At 44.8% G+C, this 27,108-nt stretch overlaps 1 protein-coding gene across 1 annotated transcript in view; it reads left to right on the plus strand.

Annotated features, from left to right (window-relative positions):
• The first annotated feature begins 1,702 nt into the window (after positions 1-1,702).
• LOC308665426 (carboxyl-terminal PDZ ligand of neuronal nitric oxide synthase protein-like) overlaps positions 1,703-27,108 on the plus strand; it is an 86,177-nt gene continuing 60,771 nt past the window's right edge. The window contains 1 exon segment of the mRNA XM_081323442.1: positions 1,703-1,923. Coding sequence (XP_081179568.1) covers positions 1,801-1,923 — 123 coding nt within the window. The 5' untranslated portion in view covers positions 1,703-1,800.

Raw genomic sequence — 27,108 nt, forward strand, 5'->3', positions numbered from 1 at the left:
TCTTTGGGCATGGCTCTTCTCTATTTCATGCTTAGTTTACAACAGACTTCCTGCTGCTGGAAATTAGCAAATAAACAACCTTCTTTTATATCCTAATCTTTTCTATCTCCTGCAGATACAAATCTTGCCATTTGGACCACCTTCTTGCAATACAAAGTTAGGACCTGTCTTGTCCTGGTGATCTGATTCTTAGCTACTGTTACTGCAGGATTTCCTCCTGGCAGTGGCTCTCCTGCAGTGTCCTGCCACTTCTGCCAAATCTGGCAGCGGATCTCCAGGCTTGGAAGGATGGGAAACGAACAGCAACCAATTCTTTCTGGACACCAATTCTCCTAATCCCGTGTACAACCATAAAAGTATGGGGTCTCCTACTTGAGAAGAAGGTTGGACTACAAGACCTCCAAGGTCCTTCCCGACTCTGTTACTCTCTATTCTAAGTGTCAGGAGAAGGGAGTTTGGAAGGAAGCTTCCAGCCCCCCTCCCCTAAGGTGGTCCATCATACCCTGAGGGAAATGGGGGGACACTGCCATTCCGTAGAATACATGGGGGAGGGGGGGAAATGAATCTTTAGCAATCACCCCATGGGATGGGAGAAGCGACACCCAAAAGACTCACTTTAGCCTCCTCCACTTTCCTTGTGAACAGATCATCTCTTCTGTCTCAATGCCAAAGCAAAATTATGTCTCTTTGAAACGCGGCCAGCATATTTTTTTCCGCAGGCTCAGGGACTGGAGATTTTAACACTGCGGACTGGACGGGCCGTCTGAGCAAAATGTTCTGCGGGTTAAATTATCATTACTGCCTGGAAAAGAAAAGGAAAAAAAACACACCACAATAACGGACCTAAGTTTCCTTTTGCTGCTCTAAAAGTAAACACATTTGTGTGCGCAGCCTCCTCCGTCCTGCCGCCCAGCTCGAATGGCAACGCCACCGCCGAAAGGTCCAGCCGACAGAACGGAAGACGGCTTCAAGGAAAGCGGGATGGCGTAGGACTGAAGATGCTGCCAGAAGAGACTTAACCGTACAGTCGCGTTGCTTCCTTCCTTGAATGTCTCTGGGAACCCCATGTCTTTTTCTATTTGTGCCTCTCCAGCAAATTTGAAGAGTTCCCTCCTTACTGCGGCCTATACTATATAAATATGTTGGGGGGAAAAAAAGAATAGCTTGGGCCGGCCTTCTTCCACTTACTTTTTCTTTCTCCCCCCCCCCCACTCCTTTCCACAAAGATGCATCTAAACCAGGGGTCTTCAAATTTGGCCCTTTTATGACTTGTGGACTTCAACTCCCAGAATTCCTCAGCCAGCTTTGCTGGCTGAGGAATTCTGGGAGTTGAAGTCCACAAGTCATAAAAGGGCCAAGTTTGAAGACCCCCTGATCTAAACACAGAACTACTTTCGTCGCCCGACAGTTTCTCGCGGCGAACCTGGGGGGGCCTCACTTTACGGCGCGCGGACTCGCATCCACAGAGAGCGCGACGAACCCAGACTCCTCTCCAGTCCCGCCCCGCCTGCTTCGCCATTGGATTCTCGTAGGAAGGAGATAAACCCTCCCATCGGACTCTCGGGCCCCGGCTTTTCGCCCGCCTTGGCGCATGCCCCGGGAACGCGCTGCCCTTGCTTCTCGGGAAGTCCCGCTGTATGGGACACCACCGGGAGAAAGCCCAGATCCCACCTCCAAGCAGGTCCCGCCCCGCTTCGGGATCAGGCGGAGGAGGCGGCGGCTAGTGGCGCTGCCGTGCCTTACAGAACGTCGCCAGCTTGGCGCGCAGCCTGCCCGGGGAGCCGCTCGCTTTCCCTCGCCATGCCGGTGGGAGCCTCTCCCCCGGTCAGGTCTCGATACAACCTAGTGGACGACAGGCACGACCTGCGCATCCCGCTGCATAACGACGACGCCTTCCAGCATGGCATCGTCTTCGAGGCCAAGGTAAAGGGGCCGTCTGGCCGGTGGGGCGCCGTCTGATGGGGGCCGGGCAAGGAGGAGTGCTTGCTTAGCAGCCCCTGGGCGCTTGCAAAGAACGGGGAGGACTAGAATTGGCCAGGGGGGGGGGGAAAGGAAAATGGGGCTTTCGGCGATTTGAATCTCGGCTCCTTTGGTCTTTCGGAACTTCCTCGGCTCGGATGTGGCACAGTTGTTAGGTCGCTCTTCCTTTAGTTCTTCTCGGCTGGCGTTTGGATGGGTTCTTCGCGGTCTCCTCAAACTCTACGCTCGGATCCCGGCGTCAAGTTTTAGGGAAGGGTTGCAACGGAGCCTGACTGGGGCTTGGAATTCCACCGCTCAACACCTTCTGGGAGAAAAGACGCCTGTTCCTGCTGACCAGGTCGACTCCCAATAGTTGTTGTTGTTGTTGTTGTTGTTGTTGTTGTTGTTGTTGTTGTTGTTGTTGTTGTTGTTCTTCTTCTTCTTCTTCTTCTTCTTCTTCTTCTTCTTCTTCTTCTTCTTCTTCTTCTTCTTCTTCTTCTTCTTCTTCTTCTTATTATTATTATTATTATTATTATTATTATTATTATTATTATTATAAATTTTATTTATATACCGCCCTTCTCCCGGAGGACTCAGGGCGGTGAACAGTTACCTTTCCTGCTGAGCTCCGCTCTTGCATCTTTGCGCCGCTTTGAAGTTCTTTTCGGGGTGTCTGTGTCAAACTCTTATCTTTACAGTACAAATAGCTTCCGAGGCTTGTTCCTCCGAGGGTAAGTCCGGAGACGGGATGAAATTGCTTTGGAGAGGGGGTCGATGGTTCTGCCAAAGACGCTTCCGAGGCAGGATTCCTTAGTAGCTGAGTCCGCCTCGTTGGCTTTCCTAGTCATTCATTGGTTCAACTTTTCGCTTGCATTCTGGGAATTCAGTTTCCAGGTTGGATTACACCTGCAGATACTTCCTCGTTTTATTCCGCGCAGAATTAATGTCTGAAGTTTCAAGAACAGGTGCTTTTTCACTGTTGCCTTCAGTCAAAGACCCAGCGTCTTTGGATGCAAATAAATATGCAGCAATTATACTGTGATAATTTTAGAAGTTATAATTCAGGGTAACAATAAGGGGCAGTGGACCATGGCTTTTTACCTTACTGTACTTCTAACCTACAAATCCCATGGATATTTTTCAGAAAACTGTCACTGTGCAAGACTACTTTGCTCTCCCAATTAAGCACTTTTTAGATTGAAATTATACTCCAATCTAATTTAATAATTTATACAAGTATTACACAAATGTGAACATTTTGTTTGTTTCCAGCATCAACCAGACAATGACTGATGTAACGTCTACAGAGTTGTAATGAGGAGAAAACGAAATAGCTTATTGAATGTATCTTTTTCTAATTAATATTTAACTATAAGTAACCTAATGGAATGCAGCCTTAATTTCTGTGATGCTCTTATGCTGACTGTTCATTGATTCTTTAAAAATGTAGAATTGCAGACCCACAAACACCTAGGAACATTGATACGGTGTTTGATACAAAGAAAGTAAAATTAACTTCAAAGGCAAGTGTTTTTGGAAAACTGCACAATTGCTGGAAACATAGATGGGCGGTGGCTTCCCAGTCTTTCGATACATCATACATATTCTCCAATTTCCCTTGCAAAATAGACAAACAGAAGGCTTAATGGAAAAGAATGTGAGATAGAAAATTGGCAATTGATCCAGTGAAAGAGTTGAGTATTGGGTACCAGGGACAAATGAAGGAGCCAAGAAATACAGATAGCAACTGATCACTTGGGTATAAGGATCATTGTGGAGACAACTGTTGTTAGGTAGCACAAAGGAAAAAGTTCTAATATTTTCCATAGGCTCCTTAAAGGTTGGCTGCTTGCATTTTGTGGAACCTACGTGACACAAATAAGCTCAGAATTGGTCTTTTCTTTAGACCTTGAAATTGTCTTGCTGTGTATCATCTATGGTAACTATTTCTCAGTTAATAAAAACACTTTGAACTCTTGAATTAAAAGCAGGGTACACATAAGATAAATTAAACTGCATACATATAATGCTGTCTTGCACTGATATTCTACTGCTTACATCACTGATGTTCATCTAGCCCCACAATCCACTCTTTTTTTTAATTGTGGAGAATTCTGACATCATTGACCTGTTTTTGAAAGTGATGTTATTGTCCCTGTTTCATCCATTAGCTACTTATGTCTGAAGCGGTCAGTTCTAGTTCAGACACAGAGAAGTTCCATCCTTAGGGACTGACAGGAATGAGTAACTAACAATGTTCTACTTACAGGATACTATATTGCATTTATGTAGTTATTTATTTGGGCCAGATATGATTCCCCTGTAAATAGTGTTCACAGGAGAAGAAGAAAAAAAGTTGATTTTCCCTTATGCAGTGGCACAGAACCTTATCCAGCCTAATGCTTCCTTTCAGTAAATGGCAGATGTTAGGGAGGAATGCAAACCACAAACCATGTAGATATCATTACTGCATATGTGGCTGCTTTGATTCCATTAACATATTTCAAAAAACTTGATCTACCAACCCATATACAAATATCTTTATGGAATTCACAGGAACTTAGCTAATTATTTATTGGTATTGGGGAAAGGCATCATAAATGGTTATTTTTGAGCCCATCTTAGGGAAAGTATTCTCCTTGGCATTTGGGCAATGACCTGTATGGTCAGATGTTTATTGAGTAGTACTCACCACTTCATCCATCGAAAAAACTGGCTACTTCCCATACAGAGTCTTCACTTAAGTTATCAATATTTGGAAATAAATTTGGTGAGTTAATCTGCTAATATCAAGAACACAATTTTGCTCTATTTTGGCTATTAATAACTTTACAGCACCCTTAACAATGGCTTGCACTTAAAAGAAACAAGCAACCAAATGTTTTATAAGGAAGGATATTTTGGGGAAGACAGAATTTTGCTTTTCATAAAGAGCTTTACTCACACTCCCAAGAAAGAAACCACAGTGGTCCTTCAGGTCTCCTTGCATTATTCAGGTGATGGAGGACTTGAACACATAGATATAAAGGACAGAGCCAGTTGAAGGAGCATCATTCTGTGCTCAGTTTTGAGACTGTGTAATTTGACTTTGTGCATGAAGCACACCTTTAACATCAAAATGCATGATATTATTACCGGTATTTGACTATTGTACACTGAAAAACCTGCTCACTATTTGGATGAATAACCCTATAAGGTGTCATCTAATTACCACTTTGTCCTTATCTCCTTCATAGTTCATCTGGTTTTGAACTATTGAGCAATTTTTATAGGATAGAACAATAACAAAAAGTACATAATAAAGATAAAGGATGATCTGATTTCTACAGTGTTGAAATGCTAGAAGAGGCCAAGCTTAAAGAGAAAACAGTCAAATAATATATCAGCGAGAAAGGGAGAGACATGGATGAGAGGGCAGAATTTATACAATAAGCAGAGGTTGAAGGTATCTATAGGCTTATGGGAGGTTCTTGAAGACCATTTGAGGATGACATATATACTTCATGCGTGTGGAGAGACATACATACAGAACACACACATAAAATCAAGTCGACAGTGCCCTGTTCTGATTCCATTTGGCTCTTTAAAATCTTTATCAACTGGAAAGTTATACAACCAATTGTATTTTCTCCTGACCACCATATGTTGAATATTTCTTAAACAGTATTGTTTACCTCCTCCTGCAACATTCCTATCTAGGATCTTAGTCAGTCTGGGTTGAGGCTTCATGGATAATAACAATTCTTATAGCTGTATTTAACTAATAGCACTTCTGTGAGTGTAACTTCATATTTCCTGCATATACTGTATCCAGACTCAAAATATAGAAGTTCCAAACAAGGTATCTGAAATCCTGTAAGAAACTGATACAAGAAAGGAGCTTTATAACATTATCATGCTGTTCTTTTTCTTTAGAAAATGCTTTCAGGTAATTATTGCTTGCCCTTTTGCAAGATTATTTTACAGATGGAACATTAGCTGAATTGAGTTATGTGTCTCAGTAACTTTTGTACATGACTGCTAAATGTTAATCAAGGTATTCTAACATAATAGATTCCCTCTATGTTCCAAGGGACTATTGGAGAGTCTCTAGGTCAGGGGTGTCAAACTCAATTTCATTGAGGGCCGCATCAGCATTGTGGTTGCCCTCAGGGGGCCGGGTGGGTATGGCCAGGCTGGGCGTGGCCTACTGGGTGGGTGTGGCTAGAGTGTGTATGGCCTGCTGGGTGGGTGTGGCCAGCTCTACATCGTTCGCATCAAGGGTGCCTATGGGGGCCTGGGCAGGAGTGAGACAGATCTGAGGGTCTCTGGCAGAAGGAGGGTCTCTGGGCCAAGGCCAAGGCAGTGGGGGCCGTTCCTTCACTGTTTCCAGGATGGCTTTCGCAGGCCACATGAAACCACTTCACGGGCCTGATCCGGCCCCGGGCCTTGTGTTTGACATGTCTGCTCTAGGTAAATTATGCATGGAGCCCAGCTGATGGAGCCATGAGGGTGTGAAGTAGCAATAATGAGACAGTCCCCTCCCCTTCTCCTTTTCCATAAATTTCAGAATATTCCAGGCTGACGCTGGATGAGAGCTTCCATTCTACATTACCATGACTTCTCAACAGACAGCTGGTGATGATAATCCAGTACTGGCATTTGGCTGTATAATTTAAAGGGATTCCTGTTTCTAAATTACAGGGAGGAAGATTCTGATTAAACACTAGAGAAACTTAGAGGAGGAGTACTGGACCTGGCTAGCTAGGGAGGTTCTGAAATCATGCCAGTTTTTCCCAAAAGGAGCAGGCAGGTGGAGAGTTTATATTCGAGACAACAATTGGTTGGAGAGCCGGATTTTCATCTTTTAAATATTCCAAACAGGTGGTTAGTTAGCAACTCATGTCCTCTTAAGTAATTATATAGCAGGCTTAATAGAAGGTTCTGTTTAGATATTAAAATTATGGTACAACCAAGTCATGACTCTGTTATTTTTCTTTTGGGGGGGTAGGTGTCACTGTTTTCCATGTGACATACATGTACGTAAATGTATAAGAGAGAGAAGTTTTAGATGGATGTATATTTCTGAAAAGGTTGCTCTGTCTTCTCTGAACCAAATGGTCACAATTTGACAACTGTACTTGTTTCCTTCAAAATCGCAACTGATTCTGCTTATTTTGCGTACCGTATATACTTGAGTATAAGCCGAATTTTTCAGCCCACTTTTTAGGCTGAAAAATTCCACTTCGGCTTATACTCCAGTCAACAAAAAAAACTTACCGAGGACTTGTGCGCGGCCGAGGCTTTGGTGCTTCCGGGATCGCCCGCACCTCTCCCAAGCCACCGCCGTCCGAGACCTGCCGAAGTTTGGGGAGGTTTGGGGAGGTGCGCGCGCACCTCCCCAAACTCCGCGCCTTGCCTGCCTGCTTCTTTCCGCAGCGGAAAGAAGCAGGCAGGCAGGGCGCGGAGGAACGGAGACTTGCCGACGTTTGGGGAGGTTTGGGCGCCTCCCCAAACCTCGGCAGGTCTCCGTTCCTCCGCGCAGACCTGCCGACGTTTGGGGAGGTTTGGGCGCCTCCCCAAACCTCCCCAAACCTCGGCAGGTCTCCGTTCCTCCTGCCGACCTTTGGGGAGGTTTGGGCGCCTCCCCAAACCTCCCCAGGTCTCCGTTCCTCCTGCCGACCTTTGGGGAGGTTTGGGCGCCTCCCCAAACCTCGGCAGGTCTCCGTTCCTCCTGCCGACCTTTGGGGAGGTTTGGGCGCCTCCCCAAACCTCCCCAAACCTCGGCAGGTCTCCGTTCCTGTTTGGGGAGGTTTGGGCGCCTCCCCAAACCTCGGCAGGTCTCCGTTCCTCCGCGCAGACCTGCCGACCTTTGGGGAGGTTTGGGCGCCTCCCCAAACGTCCCCAAACCTCGGCAGGTCTCCGTTCCTGTTTGGGGAGGTTTGGGCGCCTCCCCAAACCTCCCCAAACCTCGGCAGGTCTCCGTTCCTCCTGCCGACCTTTGGGGAGGTTTGGGCGCCTCCCCAAACCTCCCCAGGTCTCCGTTCCTCCTGCCGACCTTTGGGGAGGTTTGGGCGCCTCCCCAAACCTCGGCAGGTCTCCGTTCCTCCTGCCGACCTTTGGGGAGGTTTGGGCGCCTCCCCAAACCTCCCCAAACCTCGGCAGGTCTCCGTTCCTGTTTGGGGAGGTTTGGGCGCCTCCCCAAACCTCGGCAGGTCTCCGTTCCTCCGCGCAGACCTGCCGACCTTTGGGGAGGTTTGGGCGCCTCCCCAAACGTCCCCAAACCTCGGCAGGTCTCTGTTCCTGTTTGGGGAGGTTTGGGCGCCTCCCCAAACCTCCCCAAACCTCGGCAGGTCTCCGTTCCTCCGCGCAGACCTGCCGACCTTTGGGGAGGTTTGGGCGCCTCCCCAAACGTCCCCAAACCTCGGCAGGTCTCCGTTCCTGTTTGGGGAGGTTTGGGCGCCTCCCCAAACCTCCCCAAACCTCGGCAGGTCTCCGTTCCTCCGCGCAGACCTGCCGACCTTTGGGGAGGTTTGGGCGCCTCCCCAAACGTCCCCAAACCTCGGCAGGTCTCCGTTCCTGTTTGGGGAGGTTTGGGCGCCTCCCCAAACGTCCCCAAACCTCGGCAGGTCTCCGTTCCTCCGCGCAGACCTGCCGACGTTTGGGGAGGTTTGGGCGCCTCCCCAAACCTCCCCAAACCTCGGCAGGTCTCCGTTCCTGTTTGGGGAGGTTTGGGCGCCTCCCCAAACCTCCCCAAACCTCGGCAGGTCTCCGTTCCTCCGCGCAGACCTGCCGACCTTTGGGGAGGTTTGGGCGCCTCCCCAAACCTCCCCAAACCTCGGCAGGTCTCCGTTCCTGTTTGGGGAGGTTTGGGCGCCTCCCCAAACCTCGGCAGGTCTCCGTTCCTCCGCGCAGACCTGCCGACCTTTGGGGAGGTTTGGGCGCCTCCCCAAACCTCCCCAAACCTCGGCAGGTCTCCGTTCTTCCTGCCGACCTTTGGGGAGGTTTGGGCGCCTCCCCAAACCTCCCCAAAGGTCGGCAGGTCTGCGCGGAGGAACGGAAACCTGCCGAGGTTTGGGGAGGTTTGGGGAGGCGCCCAAACCTCCCCAAACAGGAACGGAGACCTGCCGAGGTTTGGGGACGTTTGGGGAGGCGCCCAAACCTCCCCAAAGGTCGGCAGGTCTGCGCGGAGGAACGGAGACCTGCCGAGGTTTGGGGAGGTTTGGGGAGGCGCCCAAACCTCCCCAAACAGGAACGGAGACCTGCCGAGGTTTGGGGAGGTTTGGGGAGGCGCCCAAACCTCCCCAAAGGTCGGCAGGTCTGCGCGGAGGAACGGAGACCTGCCGAGGTTTGGGGAGGTTTGGGGAGGCGCCCAAACCTCCCCAAACAGGAACGGAGACCTGCCGAGGTTTGGGGACGTTTGGGGAGGCGCCCAAACCTCCCCAAAGGTCGGCAGGTCTGCGCGGAGGAACGGAGACCTGCCGAGGTTTGGGGAGGTTTGGGGAGGCGCCCAAACCTCCCCAAACAGGAACGGAGACCTGCCGAGTTTTGGGGAGGTTTGGGGAGGCGCCCAAACCTCCCCAAACGTCGGCAGGTCTGCGCGGAGGAACGGAGACCTGCCGAGGTTTGGGGAGGTTTGGGGAGGCGCCCAAACCTCCCCAAACAGGAACGGAGACCTGCCGAGGTTTGGGGACGTTTGGGGAGGCGCCCAAACCTCCCCAAAGGTCGGCAGGTCTGCGCGGAGGAACGGAGACCTGCCGAGGTTTGGGGAGGCGCCCAAACCTCCCCAAAGGTCGGCAGGAGGAACGGAGACCTGCCGAGGTTTGGGGAGGTTTGGGGAGGCGCCCAAACCTCCCCAAAGGTCGGCAGGTCTGCGCGGAGGAACGGAGACCTGCAGAGGTTTGGGGAGGCGCCCAAACCTCCCCAAAGGTCGGCAGGAGGAACGGAGACCTGCCGAGGTTTGGGGAGGCGCCCAAACCTCCCCAAAGGTCGGCAGGAGGAACGGAGACCTGCCGAGGTTTGGGGAGGTTTGGGGAGGCGCCCAAACCTCCCCAAAGGTCGGCAGGAGGAACGGAGACCTGCCGACGAGCCGCGGCCACACAGGGTATTCCTGTGTATTCAGGCTTGCAGAACGGCGGATCGGCTTATACTCGAGTCAATAACTTTTTCCAGTTTTTGGGGGTGAAATTGGGGGTCTCGGCTTATACTCGAGTCGGCTTATACTCAAGTATATACGGTATATTTGTTCCCTTTGATCATGTGCAACTCCTTCAGATTACACATTTTGTTCACTTTGCTTGAGTGATTCAGTAGTCCCAGATTGGAAAAAAAAAAGAACTGGCTTGCTCAGTGTCACAGGATAATCTGACTTCTTCCCACCACTGAATCTCCTCTTGCTTCATCCTGCCTTTTTAGACAACATGCCATTTATCTCCAGGGTTATTATATTACAAACATTAGTGTAAGGGGGGGGGGAGGCAAAGGCAGTACCTTGTTTGGGTTGCAGCACTGGAGTCCTGCTCTATATTTAGATTAATCTCTATAATTTTAGTCCCATTCTTAAATGGTGTGCTTGAAGCCACAACTAGCCAGTATATGCTGTGAATCAAAATCTCAAATGGTAGTTAATTGCAAACACCATTCTTCTCTCATTAACCTGCCACTTTATTAAAATGAGCAAATGACCAGGTTTCCATTAATTTTTCACAGTTATCATATGATTGTTGGTTTTAACACAAGTTGGCAAACTGCATGAAAGTTGGAACAAGAATTTGTAAAATTATCTTCTACAGGAGTAGAACTTGGAACTTTTACATTAAGCAAATGGAATGAAAAAACTCACTGCAATGGCTGCTTTTCTGGCCAAGGGCCAGATAAATCTAATAAGATGAATGAGGGCCATCCATCTGGTATCCTCACATTTTATTGTTCAAGTTTAAGCACTGATTAGGGAGTATTTTCCTGCTTTTCTTTTTAAAATAAAATGGAGAGTAGAAAGTGGTAGCAGTGAACTAATTGGATTGAAAGCTAAAATTTGGCCAAGGATTGTTAATTTTACCTAATGCTCTGTTTTATTTTTAACATTGCCATTTTCTACTTTCCTTCCACTAGTAATTTCAAAAGTAACTATCATTAAAGTACAAAAATAACATACAGTGGGTACCACAAACAAACAAAAATCTAGCTTGTCAGCAATACACAATGTCTATTGATTTAGTTTCCCCAAAATTTTATTGGATTTTATACTTGGATTTTCCTATAGTGCCCAAAGTCAATATATAGTGTAGATGTAGCTTATCTGCTTTCAAAACAGTCTCTTTTAAACATTTAAAAAAGGAATACAGTATGTTGAGGAATGTTGTGCCGAAAGCAATTAGAGCAGATCTGGGCATTTCATCTGGGTCACATCTGGCCTTTTCACTGTTCCTGTCTGGCCTACATGAGGTTAATTGGATATTACAATCAAATGTAAACAAGTACACATCAAGCATGCAGTACAACTCCATTGCTTTTATTTTGAAGGCAACTGATATTTTTTTCCAATTTACATAAAAGTGTGTGTGCATGCACGCCTACACACCTTCACAGCCCTATTGGTTTTATCCTCCACAGCAGTCACAGTTTCTCATGTGGCCCCTTTGGAAAATTAATTCCCCACCCTGAATTAGAGAATGATATATTTATACCTTCTTTAAATTAACACATGGCCAAATAGTAAAAAGAAAAACTTCATATTCTATTGTGTACTAAACCTTAGGTGAAGAACTTTAGAACATCTTTGCTTGTCCTTTGTGTGTGTTTTAGCACCTCATAAGGAATGTCATTTAAAGGAAGGTTGTGGGGGAAGAAATAATGCACTAATGCAAGTATAGTTAGTGATACATATTAAGTCAGATGTGGTTTTTATTGTTAGCTGCGAAGTCGTGTCTGACCCATCACAACCCCATGGACAACGTTCCTCCAGGCCTTCCTGTCCTCTACCATCTTCTGGAGTCCATTTAAGCTCATGCCTACTGCTTCAGTGACTCCATCCAGCCACCTCATTCTCTGTCGTCCCTTTCTTCTCTTGGCCTCAACCTTTCCCAGCATTAGGCTCTTTTCCAGTGTGTCCTTCCTTCTCATTAGATGGCCAAAGTATTTGAGTTTCAACTTCAGGATCTGGCCTTCTAAAGAGCAGTCAGGGTTGATCTCCTCTAGGACTGACCGATTTGATTGCCTTGCAGTCCAAGGAACTCGCAGGAGTCTTCTCCAGCACTATAGTTCAAAGGCCTCAATTCTTTGGCGCTCAGCCTTTCTTATGGTCCAAGTTTCACAGCCAAACATTGCAGCTGGGAAGACCATAGCCTTGACTATATGCACTTTTGTTGGCAGGGTGATGTCTCTGCTTTTTAGTGTGCTATCTAGATTTGCCATGGCTTTCCTCCCAAGGAGCAAGCGTCTTTTAATTTCTTGGCTGCAGTCCCCATCTGTGGTGATCTTGGAGCCCAGGAAAATAAAATCTGTCACTACCTCCATTTCTTCCCCATCTATTTGCCAGGAATTGAGAGGGCCAGATGCCATGATCTTGGATTTCTTAATGTCAAGTTTCAAGCCAAATTTTGCACTCTCCTTCTTCACTCGCAACAAGAGGCTTTTTAGTTCCTCTTCACTTTCTGCCATTAGAGTGGTATCATCTGCATATCTTAGGTTGTTGATATTTCTCTTGGCAATCTTAATTCCAACTTTAGATTCATCTAGCCCTGTCTTTCTCATGATGTGCTCTGCATATAAATTAAATAGGCAGGGTGACATTATACAGCCTTGCTGGACTCCTTTCCCAATTTTGAACCAATCAGTGATTCCGTGTCCAGTTCTCACTGTTGCTTCTTGACCCGCATATAGATTTCTCAAGAGACAAATGAGATGGTCTGGTACTCCCATCTCTTTAAGAACTTGCCACAGTTTGTTGTGATCCACACAATCAAAGCCTTTAGCATAGTCAATGAAGCAGAAGTAGATGTTTTTCTGGAACTCCCTAGCTTTCTCCATGATCCAGCGTATGTTGGCTATTTGATCTCTAGTTCCTCTGCCTCTTCGAAATCCTGCCTGTACTTCTGGTAGTTCTCGATCCACATACTGCTGGAGTCTAGCTTGTAGGATTTTAAGCATAACTTTACTAGCATGAGAAATGAGTGCAATGGTGCGATAGTTTGAACATTCTTTGGCACTGCCTTTCTTTGGAATTGGAATGTAAACTGATCTTTTCCAATCCTGTGGCCACTGTTGAGTTTTCCAAATTTGCAGGCAAATTGAGTGTAGCACTTTTACTGCATCGTCTTTTAAGATTTTGAATAGCTCAGTTGGAATACTGTCACCTCCACTAGCTTTGTTGTTGCTCAGCTTTCCTAAGGCCCACTTCACTTCACATTATAAGATGTCTGGCTCAAGGTCAGTAACCACCTCACTGTGGTTATCAGGGATGTTAAGCTTGTATAGTTCTTCTGTGTAATTTTGCCACCTCTTCTTAATCTCTTCTGCCTCTGTTAGGTCCCTGCCATTTTGGTCCTTTATCATTTATTTATTTATTGATTGATTGATGGGATTTATATCCCGCCCTATCTCCCGAAGGACTCAGGGCGGCTAACAACAAAACATATAATAAGTACAGAAATTAAGATAAAAATACAGTAAAATTAAAATCATCTGTGCAATAAATTAAAATTAAAAACTAAGAATAAATTAAAGATTGTAAATATAATTAATTAAAATGCCTGTCAGTCCAGGTCAGCCTGGTGGAATAGGAGTGTTTTGAGGCCGCGGCGAAAGGATTGGAGATTTTGGGCCATCCGTAGCTCAGGGGGGAGCTGATTCCATAGGGCTGGCGCTCCCACAGAGAAGGCCCTCCCCCTGGGGGTCGCCAGCCGACATTGCTTAGCTGACGGTACCCTGAGGAGGCCTTCTCTGTGTGAGCGTACTGGGCGATGGGAATTTGTTCCCGGCAGCAGATGGTCCTGCAAGTATCCCGGGCCTAAGCCATGTAGGGCTTTAAAGGTAAGTACCAGCACCTTAAATCTCACCCGGAGGGCAACTGGTAGCCAATCATGCCCATCTTTGCATGAAACGTTCCCGTCATCTCTCCAATTTTCTTGAAGAGATCTCTGGTCCTCCTTATTCTATTGTTTTCTTCTATTTCTTTGCACTGTTCATTTAAGAAGGCATTCTTATCTCTTCTAGCTATTCTCTGGAATTCTGCATTCAATTGGGTGTATCTTTCTTTTTCTCCCTTGCCTTTCGCTTCTCTCCTTTCCTCAGCTATTTGCAAAGCTTCTTCAGACAATCATTTTGCTTTCTTGCATTTCTTTTTCTTTGGGATGGTTTTAGTTGCTACTTCTTGTACAATGTTGCGAACCTCCATCCATAGTTCTTCAGGCACTCTTATCTATCAGATCTAATTCCTTAAATCTATTTGTCACCTCTACTGTATATTCATCAGGGATATAATTTAGTTTATACCTGAGTGGCCTACTGCTTTTCCCTACTTTCTTCAGTTTAAGCCTAAATTTTGCAACAAGAAACTCATGGTCTGAGCCACAGTCAGCTCCTGGTCTTGTTTTTACTGACTGTATAGAGCTTCTCCATCTTTGGCTGCAGAGCACATAGTTAATCTGATTTCTGTGTTGACCGTTTGGTGATGTCCATGTGTAGAGCCGTCTCTTGGGTTGTTGGAAAAGAGTGTTTGCTATGACCATTGTATTCTCTTGACAAAATTCTGTCAGCCTGTCCCCTGCTTCATTTTTTACTCCAAGGCCAAACTTGCCTGTTATTCCGGTTATCCTTTGGCTTCCTACTTAGCATTCCAATCCTCCATGATGATAAGGACATCATTTTTTTGGTGTTAGTTCTATAAGGTGCTGTAGAGCTTCATAGAACTGGTCAATTTCATCCTCTTCAGCACCGGTGGTTGGGGCATAGACTTTGACTATTGTGATATTGAATGGTTTGCCTTGGATTCGAACTGAGATCATTCTGTCATTTTGGGGATTGTATCCCAGTATTGCTTTTCTTACTCTTTTATTGACTATGAAGGCTACTCCATTTCTTCTGAGGGATTCTGATGGTTATCTGAATTAAATTCACCCATTTTTGTCCATTTTAGTTCACTGATTCCTAAGATGTCAATGTTCAGTCTTGTCATCTCTTGTTTGACCACATCCAGCTTGCCTTGATTCATGGATCTTACATTCCAGGTTTGTATGGAGAAAAAATCTTTACAGCATCAGACTTTCCTTTCACCACCAGATACATCCACAGCTGAGCGTCCTTTTGGCTTTGGCCCAGTCGCTTCATTCTTTCTGGCGCTACTAGTACTAGCCCTCTGCTCTTCCCCAGTAGCATATTGGACGCCTTCCACCGTGAGGGGCTCATCTTCATGCTGTTTTCATCTTCCAAGCTGAACTCTTTTCTACTACTATACTGTCTCTCTACGTGCAGAAGTATATGCACAGCCTGGAAGAAAATAAAATTGCATATTTAAGAGAGGCAAGAAATATTTCAGAGAATTAATATAAATAATAATAAATAATCCACATAATAACTGCATGCTGATTTTGCAGAACATTCAAGTTTTATACTGCTGTTATCAGAGTTATTTTTCAGAATATTATTAAATTTGGGTTGTGTGACATTTGTACATTTGTGTACATTGCTTCTCCCTGTGATTGTGATACTCGGATATGAAAAAAAATGTGAAAGTGCATTGTACTATCCAGTATAGTAACAATATTTTTAGAATTGTTTCTTGGCAGTTTCTGATCTTTCCATCTTAGATTTGAAACATTTAGAAATTACACAATAAATGAGATTATAAATCTCATTTGTCAGTGGTTTAACAGAAGTGAGTGCAATGAAATTTAATGACTAAATATTTTTAAAGGAAAACAGTAAAAAAGGGGAAAAGTTAACACTGCTGTTAGTACTGATGCTAATCTTTATGATGATACTACAATTTTGAATTGGAAAAATGCACCTTAAGTGAGTCTTACAGCAGGTCGATATAATAACTGCAGAGAAGAAGCATAGTTGCATATTTCTAATTTTGATGATGCCAAAATGATGGAGGCTGGGTCATGATATCATGACAGACGTTTTGTTCTTTTGCATATGTTGCAGCATTGCATCCATTTAGGTAAGGGGCAGAGTTCGTGTTTTGAGATGAGAATGTATATTTTATCTCTGCCCCGAACCCCTGCTACTTCTGTACAGACACCTGTGACCAAATGTATGATTTTAAAATATAAGTTACTCTCAGTTTATCATGAAGAATTGGTTGCCATGGGCTAATATAGGAAACTGACTCACTGATTGTAATGTTAATTCAACTGATATGTTTAGATTTATATATAAGTGTATGCCTTGTTTTCAATATTAGTTGCACTAGCTAGACTGTAATAATAATAAAAAGTTAAGAATCAGGATAATGAATGAAAATGAAATCATAGCAATTGTTAAAAAGCAGCAGTGCTGAAAGGTTATGTTCATACAATGCACTAAACCTAGTCTGTAGTAAAATTGGCAAGAGTTACTTTTAATTTAAAATATCCCCATAGTTTTTTGGAGTGGAACCAATCTATCCTAAGTATAGGATTAGATAGATTATACCACGCAAGCACAGAAGAGATGCTTAATTTTTTTTTCTTCTGGCTGATTTGTACAAAAGTGAGTATATAAAGTAACTTACTCTTATAATAACCTTTGTCTAATTATTTCACCTTTACTCCAGAAAGTGAGTTGGAATGGACTTTGGAAGCCCTCTAGTCCAACCCTCTTCTCAGGCAGGAGACTTTCTATCATTCTGGAAAAATGGTTGTCCAACATATTCTTGAAAACCTCCAGTGATGGAGCTCCCACAATTTTAGGAAGCAAGCCATTCCATTGATTAATTTTTTTCATTGTCTGGAAATTTTTCCTTAGTTCCAGATTGGGTGTCTCTTTAATGAGTTTCCAGTTGTTAATTCTTGTCCTGCCTTCAGGATCTTTGAAAATAAGTCAACCCCCTCTTCTATGTGACAGGCCCTCAAGTACAGGAAGACAGCTATCATGTCACCTCTAAGACGTCTCTTCAATAGGCTATACATGCCTAGGTCCTTAACCATTCATCATACTGTTTAGCTTCCAGACCCTTTATCATTTTTGTTGGTCTTCTCTGTATACCTTCTAGGGTCTCAGCATCTTTTTTGCATCATGGCGACCAGAACTGTACACAGTATTCCAAATGTGGCTTCACTAGTGCAGTATTACACATACATTCACGCACACGCATGAGCGTGCACACACACACACACACACACACATACACACCTTTTTAGAAACTATCCTTTTATGTTCTTTTTCTAAATGGCTCAAGGTAGTTCACAGTAACATTTAAATTATTTAAAATACATAAACAACCATGTAAAGTACAGTATTGAAAGCAACATAAAACCCACATTAAAACCATTTTAAACTATTACTAAGTATTGGCAGATGTTATCTCAGAACCACTGTACCATATCTTTCATAAATTCTGAAACACTGGGGAAGTACCTGAGGATTGGAAAAGGGCTGATGTGGTTCCCATCTTCAAGAAAGGGGGGGGGGAAACAGACCCAGGAAACTACAGAGCAATCAGCCTGACATCAACACCTGGGTAGATACTGGGGAAAAATAATTTAAAAACAGATCTGTGAACATCGAGAAACAAATAAAATTATAACTAGTAGCCAGCATGGGTTTGTTAAAAATAGATCATGCCAAACCAATCTTATTTCATTCTTTGACAAAGTGACTAAACTAGTAGACCAGTGAAATGCTGTGGACATAGTATACTTAGGCTTCAGTAAGACATTTGATAAAGTAGACCACAACCTATTCCTTGGTAAGCTAGGAAAAGATGGAATAGACAACATCACCACCAGGTGGATCTGTAGCTGTCTGGCAAACCATACTCAACGAGTAGTCCTCAATGGCACTACATCCACATGGAGAGAAATAAGCAGTGGGGTACCACAAGGCTCCATCTTAGGCCCAGTACTCTTCAATATCTTCAAAAATGACTTAGATGAGGGAATTGAAGGGGAGCTCATCAAATTTGCAGATGACACCAAACTGGCAGGAGTAGCCAACACCCCAGAAGACAAACTCAGGATCCAAAAAGATCTCGACAAACTTGAACAAAGGGCCCTATCCAACAAAATGAGTTTCAATGTGGAGCAAAGCAAAGTTTTACATTTAGGCAGGAAAAATCAAAGGTACAAGTACAGATTGGGTGAGACCTGGCTCAAAAACAGTAACTGTGAGAAGGATCTTGGAGTCCTAGTGGAAAATCACTTGACTATGAGCTAGCAGTCTGCAGCAGCAGTCAAAAAGATAATACAATCCTGAGTTGTATAAACAGAGGCATAGAATTAAGAACATGTGAAGTATTAGTACCGCTTTATAGAACCCTAGTAAGACCACACCTGGAATACTGCAGCCAATTTTGGTCACCATATCACAAAAATGATGTTGAGAGTCTGGAAAAAATTCAGAGAAGAGCAACTAAGATGAACAAAGGCCTGGAGACTAAAACATATGAAGAATGGCTGCAGGACTTGGGTTTGGCTAGTCTAAAGAAAAGAAGAAATAGGGGAGACATGATATTCCAGTATTTGAGGGTCTGCCACAAAGAAGAGGTCACGTTATTCACCAAAGCACCAGAGGTCAGGACCAGAAACAATGGTTGGAAACTGATCAAAGAGAGAAGCAACCTGGAATTAAGGAGAAACTTCCTGACAGTGAGCACAATTAACCAGTGGAACAGCTTGTCTCCAGAAATTGTGGGCGCTCCATCACTGGAGGTTTTAAAAAAGAGGCTAGACAGTCACTTGTCTGAGATGGTATAGGTTCTCCTGCTTGAGCAGGGGGCTGGACTAGAAGACGTCCAAGGTCCCTTCCAGCTCTATTCTATTCTATATATTTTTGAAACTCTCTTGAACTGAGTATTTTCCATAAATCGGGCGATGAATGAGAAAGACTTATCCCACTTTACCATCAGACAAGCTGGTGGCATTCAAAGGTTTCTTTTCATCTTAGTGAACAGTGGAGATTTAGCAAAAAAAAAAAGAGTCTCTCAATCCAGATCAATGATAGTTAGATGATAAACAGCACTTTATATTTCATTGATGGGCAATTATATTTAAGAGCACACTTAATATAGTCTCTCCAAGTAGCTCCAGCGACTAATATTGCCATTGCAATTTGAACAAACTGGTTTCCAAACCTTATACCAAGATAGTCCTAAGTAAAGCTCATTGTTGTATTTATAAATGTATTAAAGGTAAAGGTAAAGGTTTCCCTGTCAGTCGTATCTGACTCTGGGGCACAGTGCTCATCTCCGTTTCTTGGCTGATGGAGCCAGCATTGTCCGAAGACAATTTCCGTGGTCATGTGGCTAGCATGGATATATGCCAAACGCACATGGAGCTCTGTTACCTTCCCACCAAAATGATATCTATTAATCTACTTGCATTTGCATGCTTTTAAACTGCTAGGTGGGCAGGAGCTGGGTCAAGTAACGGACCTCACCCCGTTTTGAACCTGGGCTGTCAGCCGTCCAACTGCATCTTTAACCACTGAGCCATCACAAGATATATAAAGGTAAAGGTTCCCTCGCACATGCGTGCTAGTCGTTTCCGACTCTAGGGGCCGGTGCTCATCTCCGTTTCAAAGCCGAAGAGCCAGCGTTTGTCCAAGGACGTCTCCGTGGTCATGTGGCCGGCATGACTAGACGCCAAAGGCGCACATAACGCTGTTACCTTCCCACCATAGTGGTCCCTATTTTTCTACTTGCATTTTAACGTGCTTTCAAACTGCTAGGTTGGCAGAAGCTGGGACGAGTAACAGGCGCTCACTCTGTTACGCGGCACTCGGGATTTGACCCGCCAAACTGCCGACCATTTGATCGACAAGCTCAGCGTCATAACCCACTGTAGTTGTTTTCTTCAGGGAACAGGCACACAACTAGTGAAAATTGCCTTCAACCAGAGCCTAAACATGGAACACTAGGCTGAGAACAAACTCTTGGAGCCTCCCAAATTGCTCACTTGTTCTTTCTAGGAAGTGCAGAGAAGTCCAGAAGAAGAGAAACTACTCTATTTTTCTCACAGACAGCACATTTGTTTGCCTTGCTTATATTGCACTTCAGTTTATTACCCCTCAACCAGCATAAAGACAGCATTGGAAAACAATGATGTGAAGAAATAGACTTGGGTGTCATCCGTAGATTAATAAGACTTAGCACCAAACGTGATGATGTCTCACCCAGGAATTTTATGTAGATATTTAAAAAGAGCCCAGAGGAGCTGTGATGGTGCAGTGGTTAGAATGCTGTATTGCATTCTGCTGCTGACTGCTCAAAGTTGACTCAGCCTTCCATCCTTCAAGGTCGGTAAAATGAGGAGCCAGATTGTTGGGAACAATGTTCTGACTCTGTAAGCCACTTAGAGAGGGCTGTAAAACACTTTGAAGCGGTATGTAAGTCTAAATTGCTATCTCCGTTTATTTCTGATGGCATAAATTATGATTAAACAATAGTCTTATTAGCAAAATTTAAACACATAGCTCAAAGTTAAAAGTTATTTTTCTTTAAAAAAAACTTTTTTTCTGAAACAAAAAATCATGTAGGAAAAGTTTGTGTATACCATCTCAGACAAAGACCAGAATAGTGAGGTAAAGTCGAGTGTAGTAATTGATGTACAGACAATGAGGACCCTTGTCCCTGACCAGAGGGTATATGTGATAGGCATAAGGGTGGACCGGGACGTTTCCCAATTCTATGTGCTGTTGGAGTGGAAGAAAAGTGTTCTGGAGTGCTTTCAGGTTGAGAGCCTTCAATGGACTGAGGCAGGGGTGTCAAACTCAATTTCACTGAGGGCCGCATCAGCATTGCGGTTGCCCTCAAGGGGCCGGGTGGGTATGGCCAGGGTGGGCGTGGCCTACTGGGTAGGCGTGGCCAGCTCTACATTGTTCGCATCAAGGGTGCCTATGGGGGCCTGGGCAGGAGTGGGACAGATCTGAGGGTCTCTGGCAGAAGGAGGGTCTCTGGGCCAGGGCCAAGGCAGTGGGGGCCGTTCCCTCACTGTTTCCAGGATGGCTTCGCGGGCCACATGAAACCACTTCGCGGGCCGGATCCGGCCCGCGGGCCTTGTGTTTGACATGCCTGGACTGAGGATATTAAGACAGGGGTGATATTCTTGACTGTTTGGGCCACACTTTTGACTAAACCATTGGGCCAGAAAAAGGAGACACGTGCTTCGTTTACTGTAGGGGCATCAGAGGTAGAGTCTGTACAGGCTGGGGGAAGCCTGACCTCCATACAAAACTTGACTGGCAGCTATTGCATGGGGGCTGGGTATAAGAAACTACATATTTTCTTGGGGGTACAATCAGTACCAGAGGGAGAGGAAGAATATGAAACCTGGATGGAGCAGGTGGTACAAGCAGTTGAAGAGTGGGATATACCAGATGCCCCAAAGAAGCAGAGAGTTAGAGAAAGTTTAAAGGGCCCTGCTGCAGAAGCTATTAGAAGTCTAAAGTTGAGCCGAAGGCACTTTACTGTGCATGACTACCTCTCCCTATTGCATGATGAATTTGCACCTGCTGAAACAGTTTCCAGCTTACTGTTTCACTTTGAGCATATGTATCAAAAGAGAGGTGAAAAGCTGTCTGAGTATATAAGATAATTGAACAAATTATTATACCAGGTTGTGGAAAGTGGGGGGGCTGGATCCAAGCGAAGTGGAGCAAGCCCAGATGGAGCAACTTTCCCGGGTTGCTTTAGCCTCAGATCCAGTCTGGAATCAAATAAAGACCAAAGCTAAAGGGAGTATCTGGGGGTATCATGAGCTCATAAGGAGGGTTAGGGTGACGGAAGTGGTAGAAGAGGCTAAAGAGGCTACAGCTGATTTATCATCAGGATGGCCCCCAGGTGCGGGAGCAAGGACGGGTGGAGAGGATGACAATCGGCTGACAACTATGCAAGCTCAGATATCGAACTTAACTAAGATGATGGCCTTGTGGATGGCAATGGGCGGCCCACCTCCGAATGGAGGATGGGCCAGACCAGCCAGTGGGAGGATGGACTCTTCCACCTCAGCCAACAATCTGGCAAGTTCAGTGATTTGTTACAACTGTGGGGGTGTAGGACATTATAGGCGTACGTGTACAAAACCGTATAGAAGATCAGGGAATTCAGTTCAATCAGGAAACTATCGAGGGCCCCAGTGAGGGAGCCAACTGGATGCCCAGCAATATCAACTAGCTCCAATCAAAGGGGTGATTGAGGGCAGGTTTGGGTGCCAACTCTTGGGAGTGCATCTCCCCCTAAGCTCCCATCGGTGATAGGGGCAAAAGATCCTGCATATCTTAGAACCTTCCAAAGTTAGAGTGATAGGGCCCCAGCAACAGTCTGTGTGGACTCAAGTACAGGCTGTTGAACCAGATGCTATGTCTCCCACTGCCAAAATTCCTAAACAGCTGGTGGCCCCCTCCTCGATGGTGCCAGTACAAGTGGAAGGTATTTATACGAGGGCCCTCTTGGATTCGGGTGCACAAGTGACATTATTATATCAGGATTTTTATGATAGACACCTGATGCATATACCAATATAGAAGTTGGGCGATTTCAAGATTTGGGGTATTGGGACTGAGAAGTTCCCATATGATGGGTACTTGCCCATCCAGTTAACATTTGGGCCCTTTATTGCTGGGTATACAGAGACTTTTGACACCTTGGCCATTGTGTGTGCCTCTCAGGGCTCATTGATTGTGGGGATGAATGCCAATTTAGTTAGGCGTTTGCTCACCCTGATTGTCCCAGTAGGGAACAACTCGGTTATAGGGGATGTCCATCCCTCACTGCAGACAACATGCTGATATTTGATGCAGGAGCAGCAGGCCCTGGCAGAGGGGGTGGGGCATTTATGGAAATTAGATCAAGCAAAGAGGATATTACAATCAGGGGAAGTGGCATGCTTGCAGGCCTCTGTCAGATTAGATTGGGAACAGCCTGGCCCTTACCTCATCCTCGAATCTGATCCTAGAAGGCAGAATGCCGGAGTGGAGGTAATTCCAGAGGTAGTCTCTACAAAGGCCTTACGGCAGACCAGAGGACAGATTTCAGTTGGAGTCCAAAATATTATGAACCTCCCTGTGAGGTTGAGAGATCATATGTTCAACTACATGTTGATGCTAGTCGGGATGGTCTTGGGGGTGGTGGTATTGTATCAGGAGCATGACAAACATCTGAAGCCCATTGCATATATCAGCAGGGGCCTAACTATAGCCGAAAAGAATTATCCCACCTATAAGCTGGAAATTTTGGCACTTAAGTGGGCAGTAGTAGATAAATTAAAGGACTACCTATATGGGGCAGAGTTCAAGGTTAAGACAGACAACAAACCACTTATGTGCTTGCTCACAACTGCCAAACTCGATGCCACAGGGCATCGGTGACTAGCTGCCCTTTCCAGATTCAGGTTTAGCTTGAGTTACCGGCCAGGTGTGAGGAACGGGGATGCAGATGCCCTGTCGAGGAGACCTCACGATCCGGGGGTACATCTTGTAGAATGGGTCCGATTGACCTCTAATGGTATTCAAGCGTTGCATCAGAGGGTTGAGCACCAAGTTCAAGGAGCAATTGGGGAGGAAGCAGTCGGGATCACTACTGCAGGTGTTCCTAAATTGTATTGTAATCCCATTCAAGTTAGAGGGGAGGGTATGTTTGTTCTGACTAAGAAAGATTTGAAAAGAGACCAGGCGGAAGAACCCCTTTGTAGCCTGTCTGAAAGAGCTTTGAGAAGTGGTCACTGAGAGGTTTTACTCACTGACCTGTCAAGGGGAGCACGGGTGCTGTATAAAGAGTGGGATCGCTTACAGCTCCGGAATGGTGTGATTTATTGGAAGGGTCCTTCTGATGGGCCCGAGGTGAAGTGGCAACTCTTGCTCCCAGAAATACATAGGGAGGTAGTGTTGACTGTGCTACATGATGAACATGGACATCTGGGACCAGAGAAGACCTATAAGCTAGTGAGGGATTGGTTTTATTGGCCTTGTATGAAGACAGAGGTTGGGGATTATTGTCGATCCTGTCTGCAATGTATCCAAAGAAAGACCCTAACTTCCAGGGCTCCACCGATGGGCCATCTGCAAAGCTATGGGCCCTCGGATCTAGTTTGCATTGACTTTTTCTTCCTGGAATCGGATACAAGTGGGCAAGGAAATGTATTGGTTGTAACTGATCATTTCACTCGTTATGCACAAGCCTTCCCAACAAAGGATCAGCGTGCCACTACGGTAGCCAAAGTACTTGTAGAGAATTTCTTTGTACACAATGGGCTACCTCAGGGCATACATTTTGGCTATGGGGCACTTAAACAGCAATGCACAAAACAGGAAGTTGGATCAACCAATCAGCACACAGGGCACACACCTCCCACACAACACGCAATTGGGATTTGGAGAGTGTGCGCATTGGCCCATCTGCAGCCATCTATTACCTACATTTACCCATAAACCACTTTGCAGCATAGGTGTGCGGCGATGGTTATGTGCAATTGTTGGCAACTCTAAATCAGACTTAATAAACACATTTCCTTAAGATAGGGAAGGATGTTTGTGGGAATAAATTTTTCGGTACATGTAAATCCTAGCTGAAAATATTACATAAACATCTGAAGTCTTCATTCCATATTTTGAACATTAGTCCATCAAGTAAAAGGTCTTTGTTTTTGAAAAATAATCTTGGCTGCATGATTTCAATTTACAGACAGCAATTTTACTAAGTGTTTGTGATTGACAAAAGAGTTTTTTGAGTAGGAAAAATTTGACATAGACTTATTTCTTGCAGGCGTTAGCCTCCCTCCAGTCAGATGATGGAGACATGCTCTTTTTATTATTTGGTGGAAGATGCCATTTTTATTAATGGCCTGCGGTTAAGCAGAGCTAACAACTGTACTCCAAATATCTAAGCTGAAAACTTAAAACTTGATCAGGGCAATGGCTTATCCCATTGGTGTTGTTTGTATCAAGCCTTCCTTTCTGTGCTGTGAGCAGGACATCCACAGTGTTAGAAAAAAAGAGAAGAGAAAAATTTTCTCAGTGTAGTGTTCTTAGGCGGGTTCCCGATCAAATAAGGGCAGCAGGCTTGGATGCGATCAGCTGGTTTATTACATCTCCACAGGAACAACTTAGCCCGCTTTCAAACCCCCCTTTTATAGTCGAGCTGGCGAGCCTTCAGCCAATCCCGGTCTGAGGATTCTCCCGCCACTTCCGTCTTTGACCAATCCGCGGTGAGTGCATGCGGAGCTGTCAGCTCGCAGCTGTTTATCGGTAGCCGCATGTGGAGCTGTCAGCGGTAACCGCGTGTGGAGCTGTCAGTTGTCAAAGAACTATCAAACTTGCGTTAATCGTTAAATGCTCTTTTAAACTCATATATTACACTCAGCTTGTCCCTTGCTGTTTTGTTCTCATTCCTGTTTTCTGTTATCTTCTTACTTGGAATCCCCTATTGAATTCACCCAAACACCCACTACCGAGTGGCCCCCCAGACATTCTGCTTAGTTACACTGTTAAGAAATCCTGTATTTTTAAAAAAGTGTTTCCCAGGGGGTAGAATTATGCTTACTTGGTGGTGTGCAGGAAAAATACCAATTTTAATAGATCAAGCTTCTTGAATGAGAAGCGAAACGTCGTCTTCTTCAGGGAAAAAAAGTCCAGTTACCTTTTGAAAAAGCACATTTGGGCCAGTAGGAAATATTTTGGTGTTTAAATTGAAGATCAGGGCCATTGGACCTAGGAATTTTTGCCAGCGCAGTGGCAGACAAAGCTAAAGTTGAGAAGAAGAAGAATATAAAAGGTAAAGGTTCCCCCGCACATGCGTGCTAGTCATTTCCGACTATAGGGGCCGGTGCTCATCTCCGTTTCAAAGCCAAAGAGCCAGCGCTTGTCCGAGGACGTCTCCATGGTCATGTGGCCGGCATGACTAGATGCCAAAGGCGCACGGAACGCTGTTACCTTCCCACCGTAGTGGTCCCTATTTTTCTACTTGCATTTTTACGTGCTTTCGAACTGCTAGGTTGGCAGAAGCTGGGACGAGTAACAGGCGCTCACTCTGTTACGCAGCACTCGGGATTCGACCTGCCAAACTGCCGACCTTCTGATCGACAAGCTCAGCGTCCTAACCCACTGAGCCACCGCGTCCCTGTTAAGAAGAATATATACATATATAAAATTTCTGTTTCACTGATTTTGCAGATTTAATATGGATGTACTTGCCTATCACATTACTTCTCTTCAGGGCAAGCAGTACTATGCAGAGTGGAGAAAAAGAATAAGGAATAGACAGCTATACAAAATTAAAGGCATGAGACTGGAAAAAGTAAACTAAATTTAGCTTACCTCAATACCATTCATTACTTGTCTCCAAACATCTCCATCCTTGTAAACCATTCTCCTTTCTGTATATCTGTACAGATTTATGTCTTTTGTTTTTAATCTGTTGCTTTTCTTTTTTTTAGAAGCTCATCGAGTTTCATTCAGCATCACTTTTCATTCAGCATCATTTTTTTCAGTTTTCCCCTTCCTCCTGATTGATGTATTCTTTCATGTATTTGACTTCAGGTCTTTCTCTTTATATGACCAAACTATTCCAATGTCCTTTTGCACTTGTATATTCAGCACATTATTTACTCTCTCTCTCTATTTCACCATGCACACACTTCCTAAGAATCACACTCCTGTGCACAGAACTTACTTTTATGTTTCTTCTGAGAAACCCAACTCTCCGTTCCATAACAAAGAGCAGAAGCAAGCTCTCATACACTACACAGCTGTGTTCACTTATTTCGACAAACATTTGTTCTTCAAAGTAGACTGTATGTTATGACTTTCTTTTTGCTAGCATTTCTGCTGTTTAAAATATTTCGATACATTTTCCTATGTTTATTTATTTGCTTTACTATTTTACATTTTTCACCAAACTTACAATTGTTCGTTTTCCTTATCCAAAACAATTTACAGTGATTCATTAATTTTCAGATTCATGCTTCAGGTTGAGTCATACAGTCTTCTGACATTGCAATATTCAGGATGCAATTTCCTACAGGCTGCGAAATAAGA

Source organism: Vipera berus (assembly GCF_964194415.1).
Source record: "Vipera berus genome assembly, chromosome: 3".
In the NCBI taxonomy this organism is placed as follows: Eukaryota; Metazoa; Chordata; class Lepidosauria; order Squamata; family Viperidae; genus Vipera; species Vipera berus.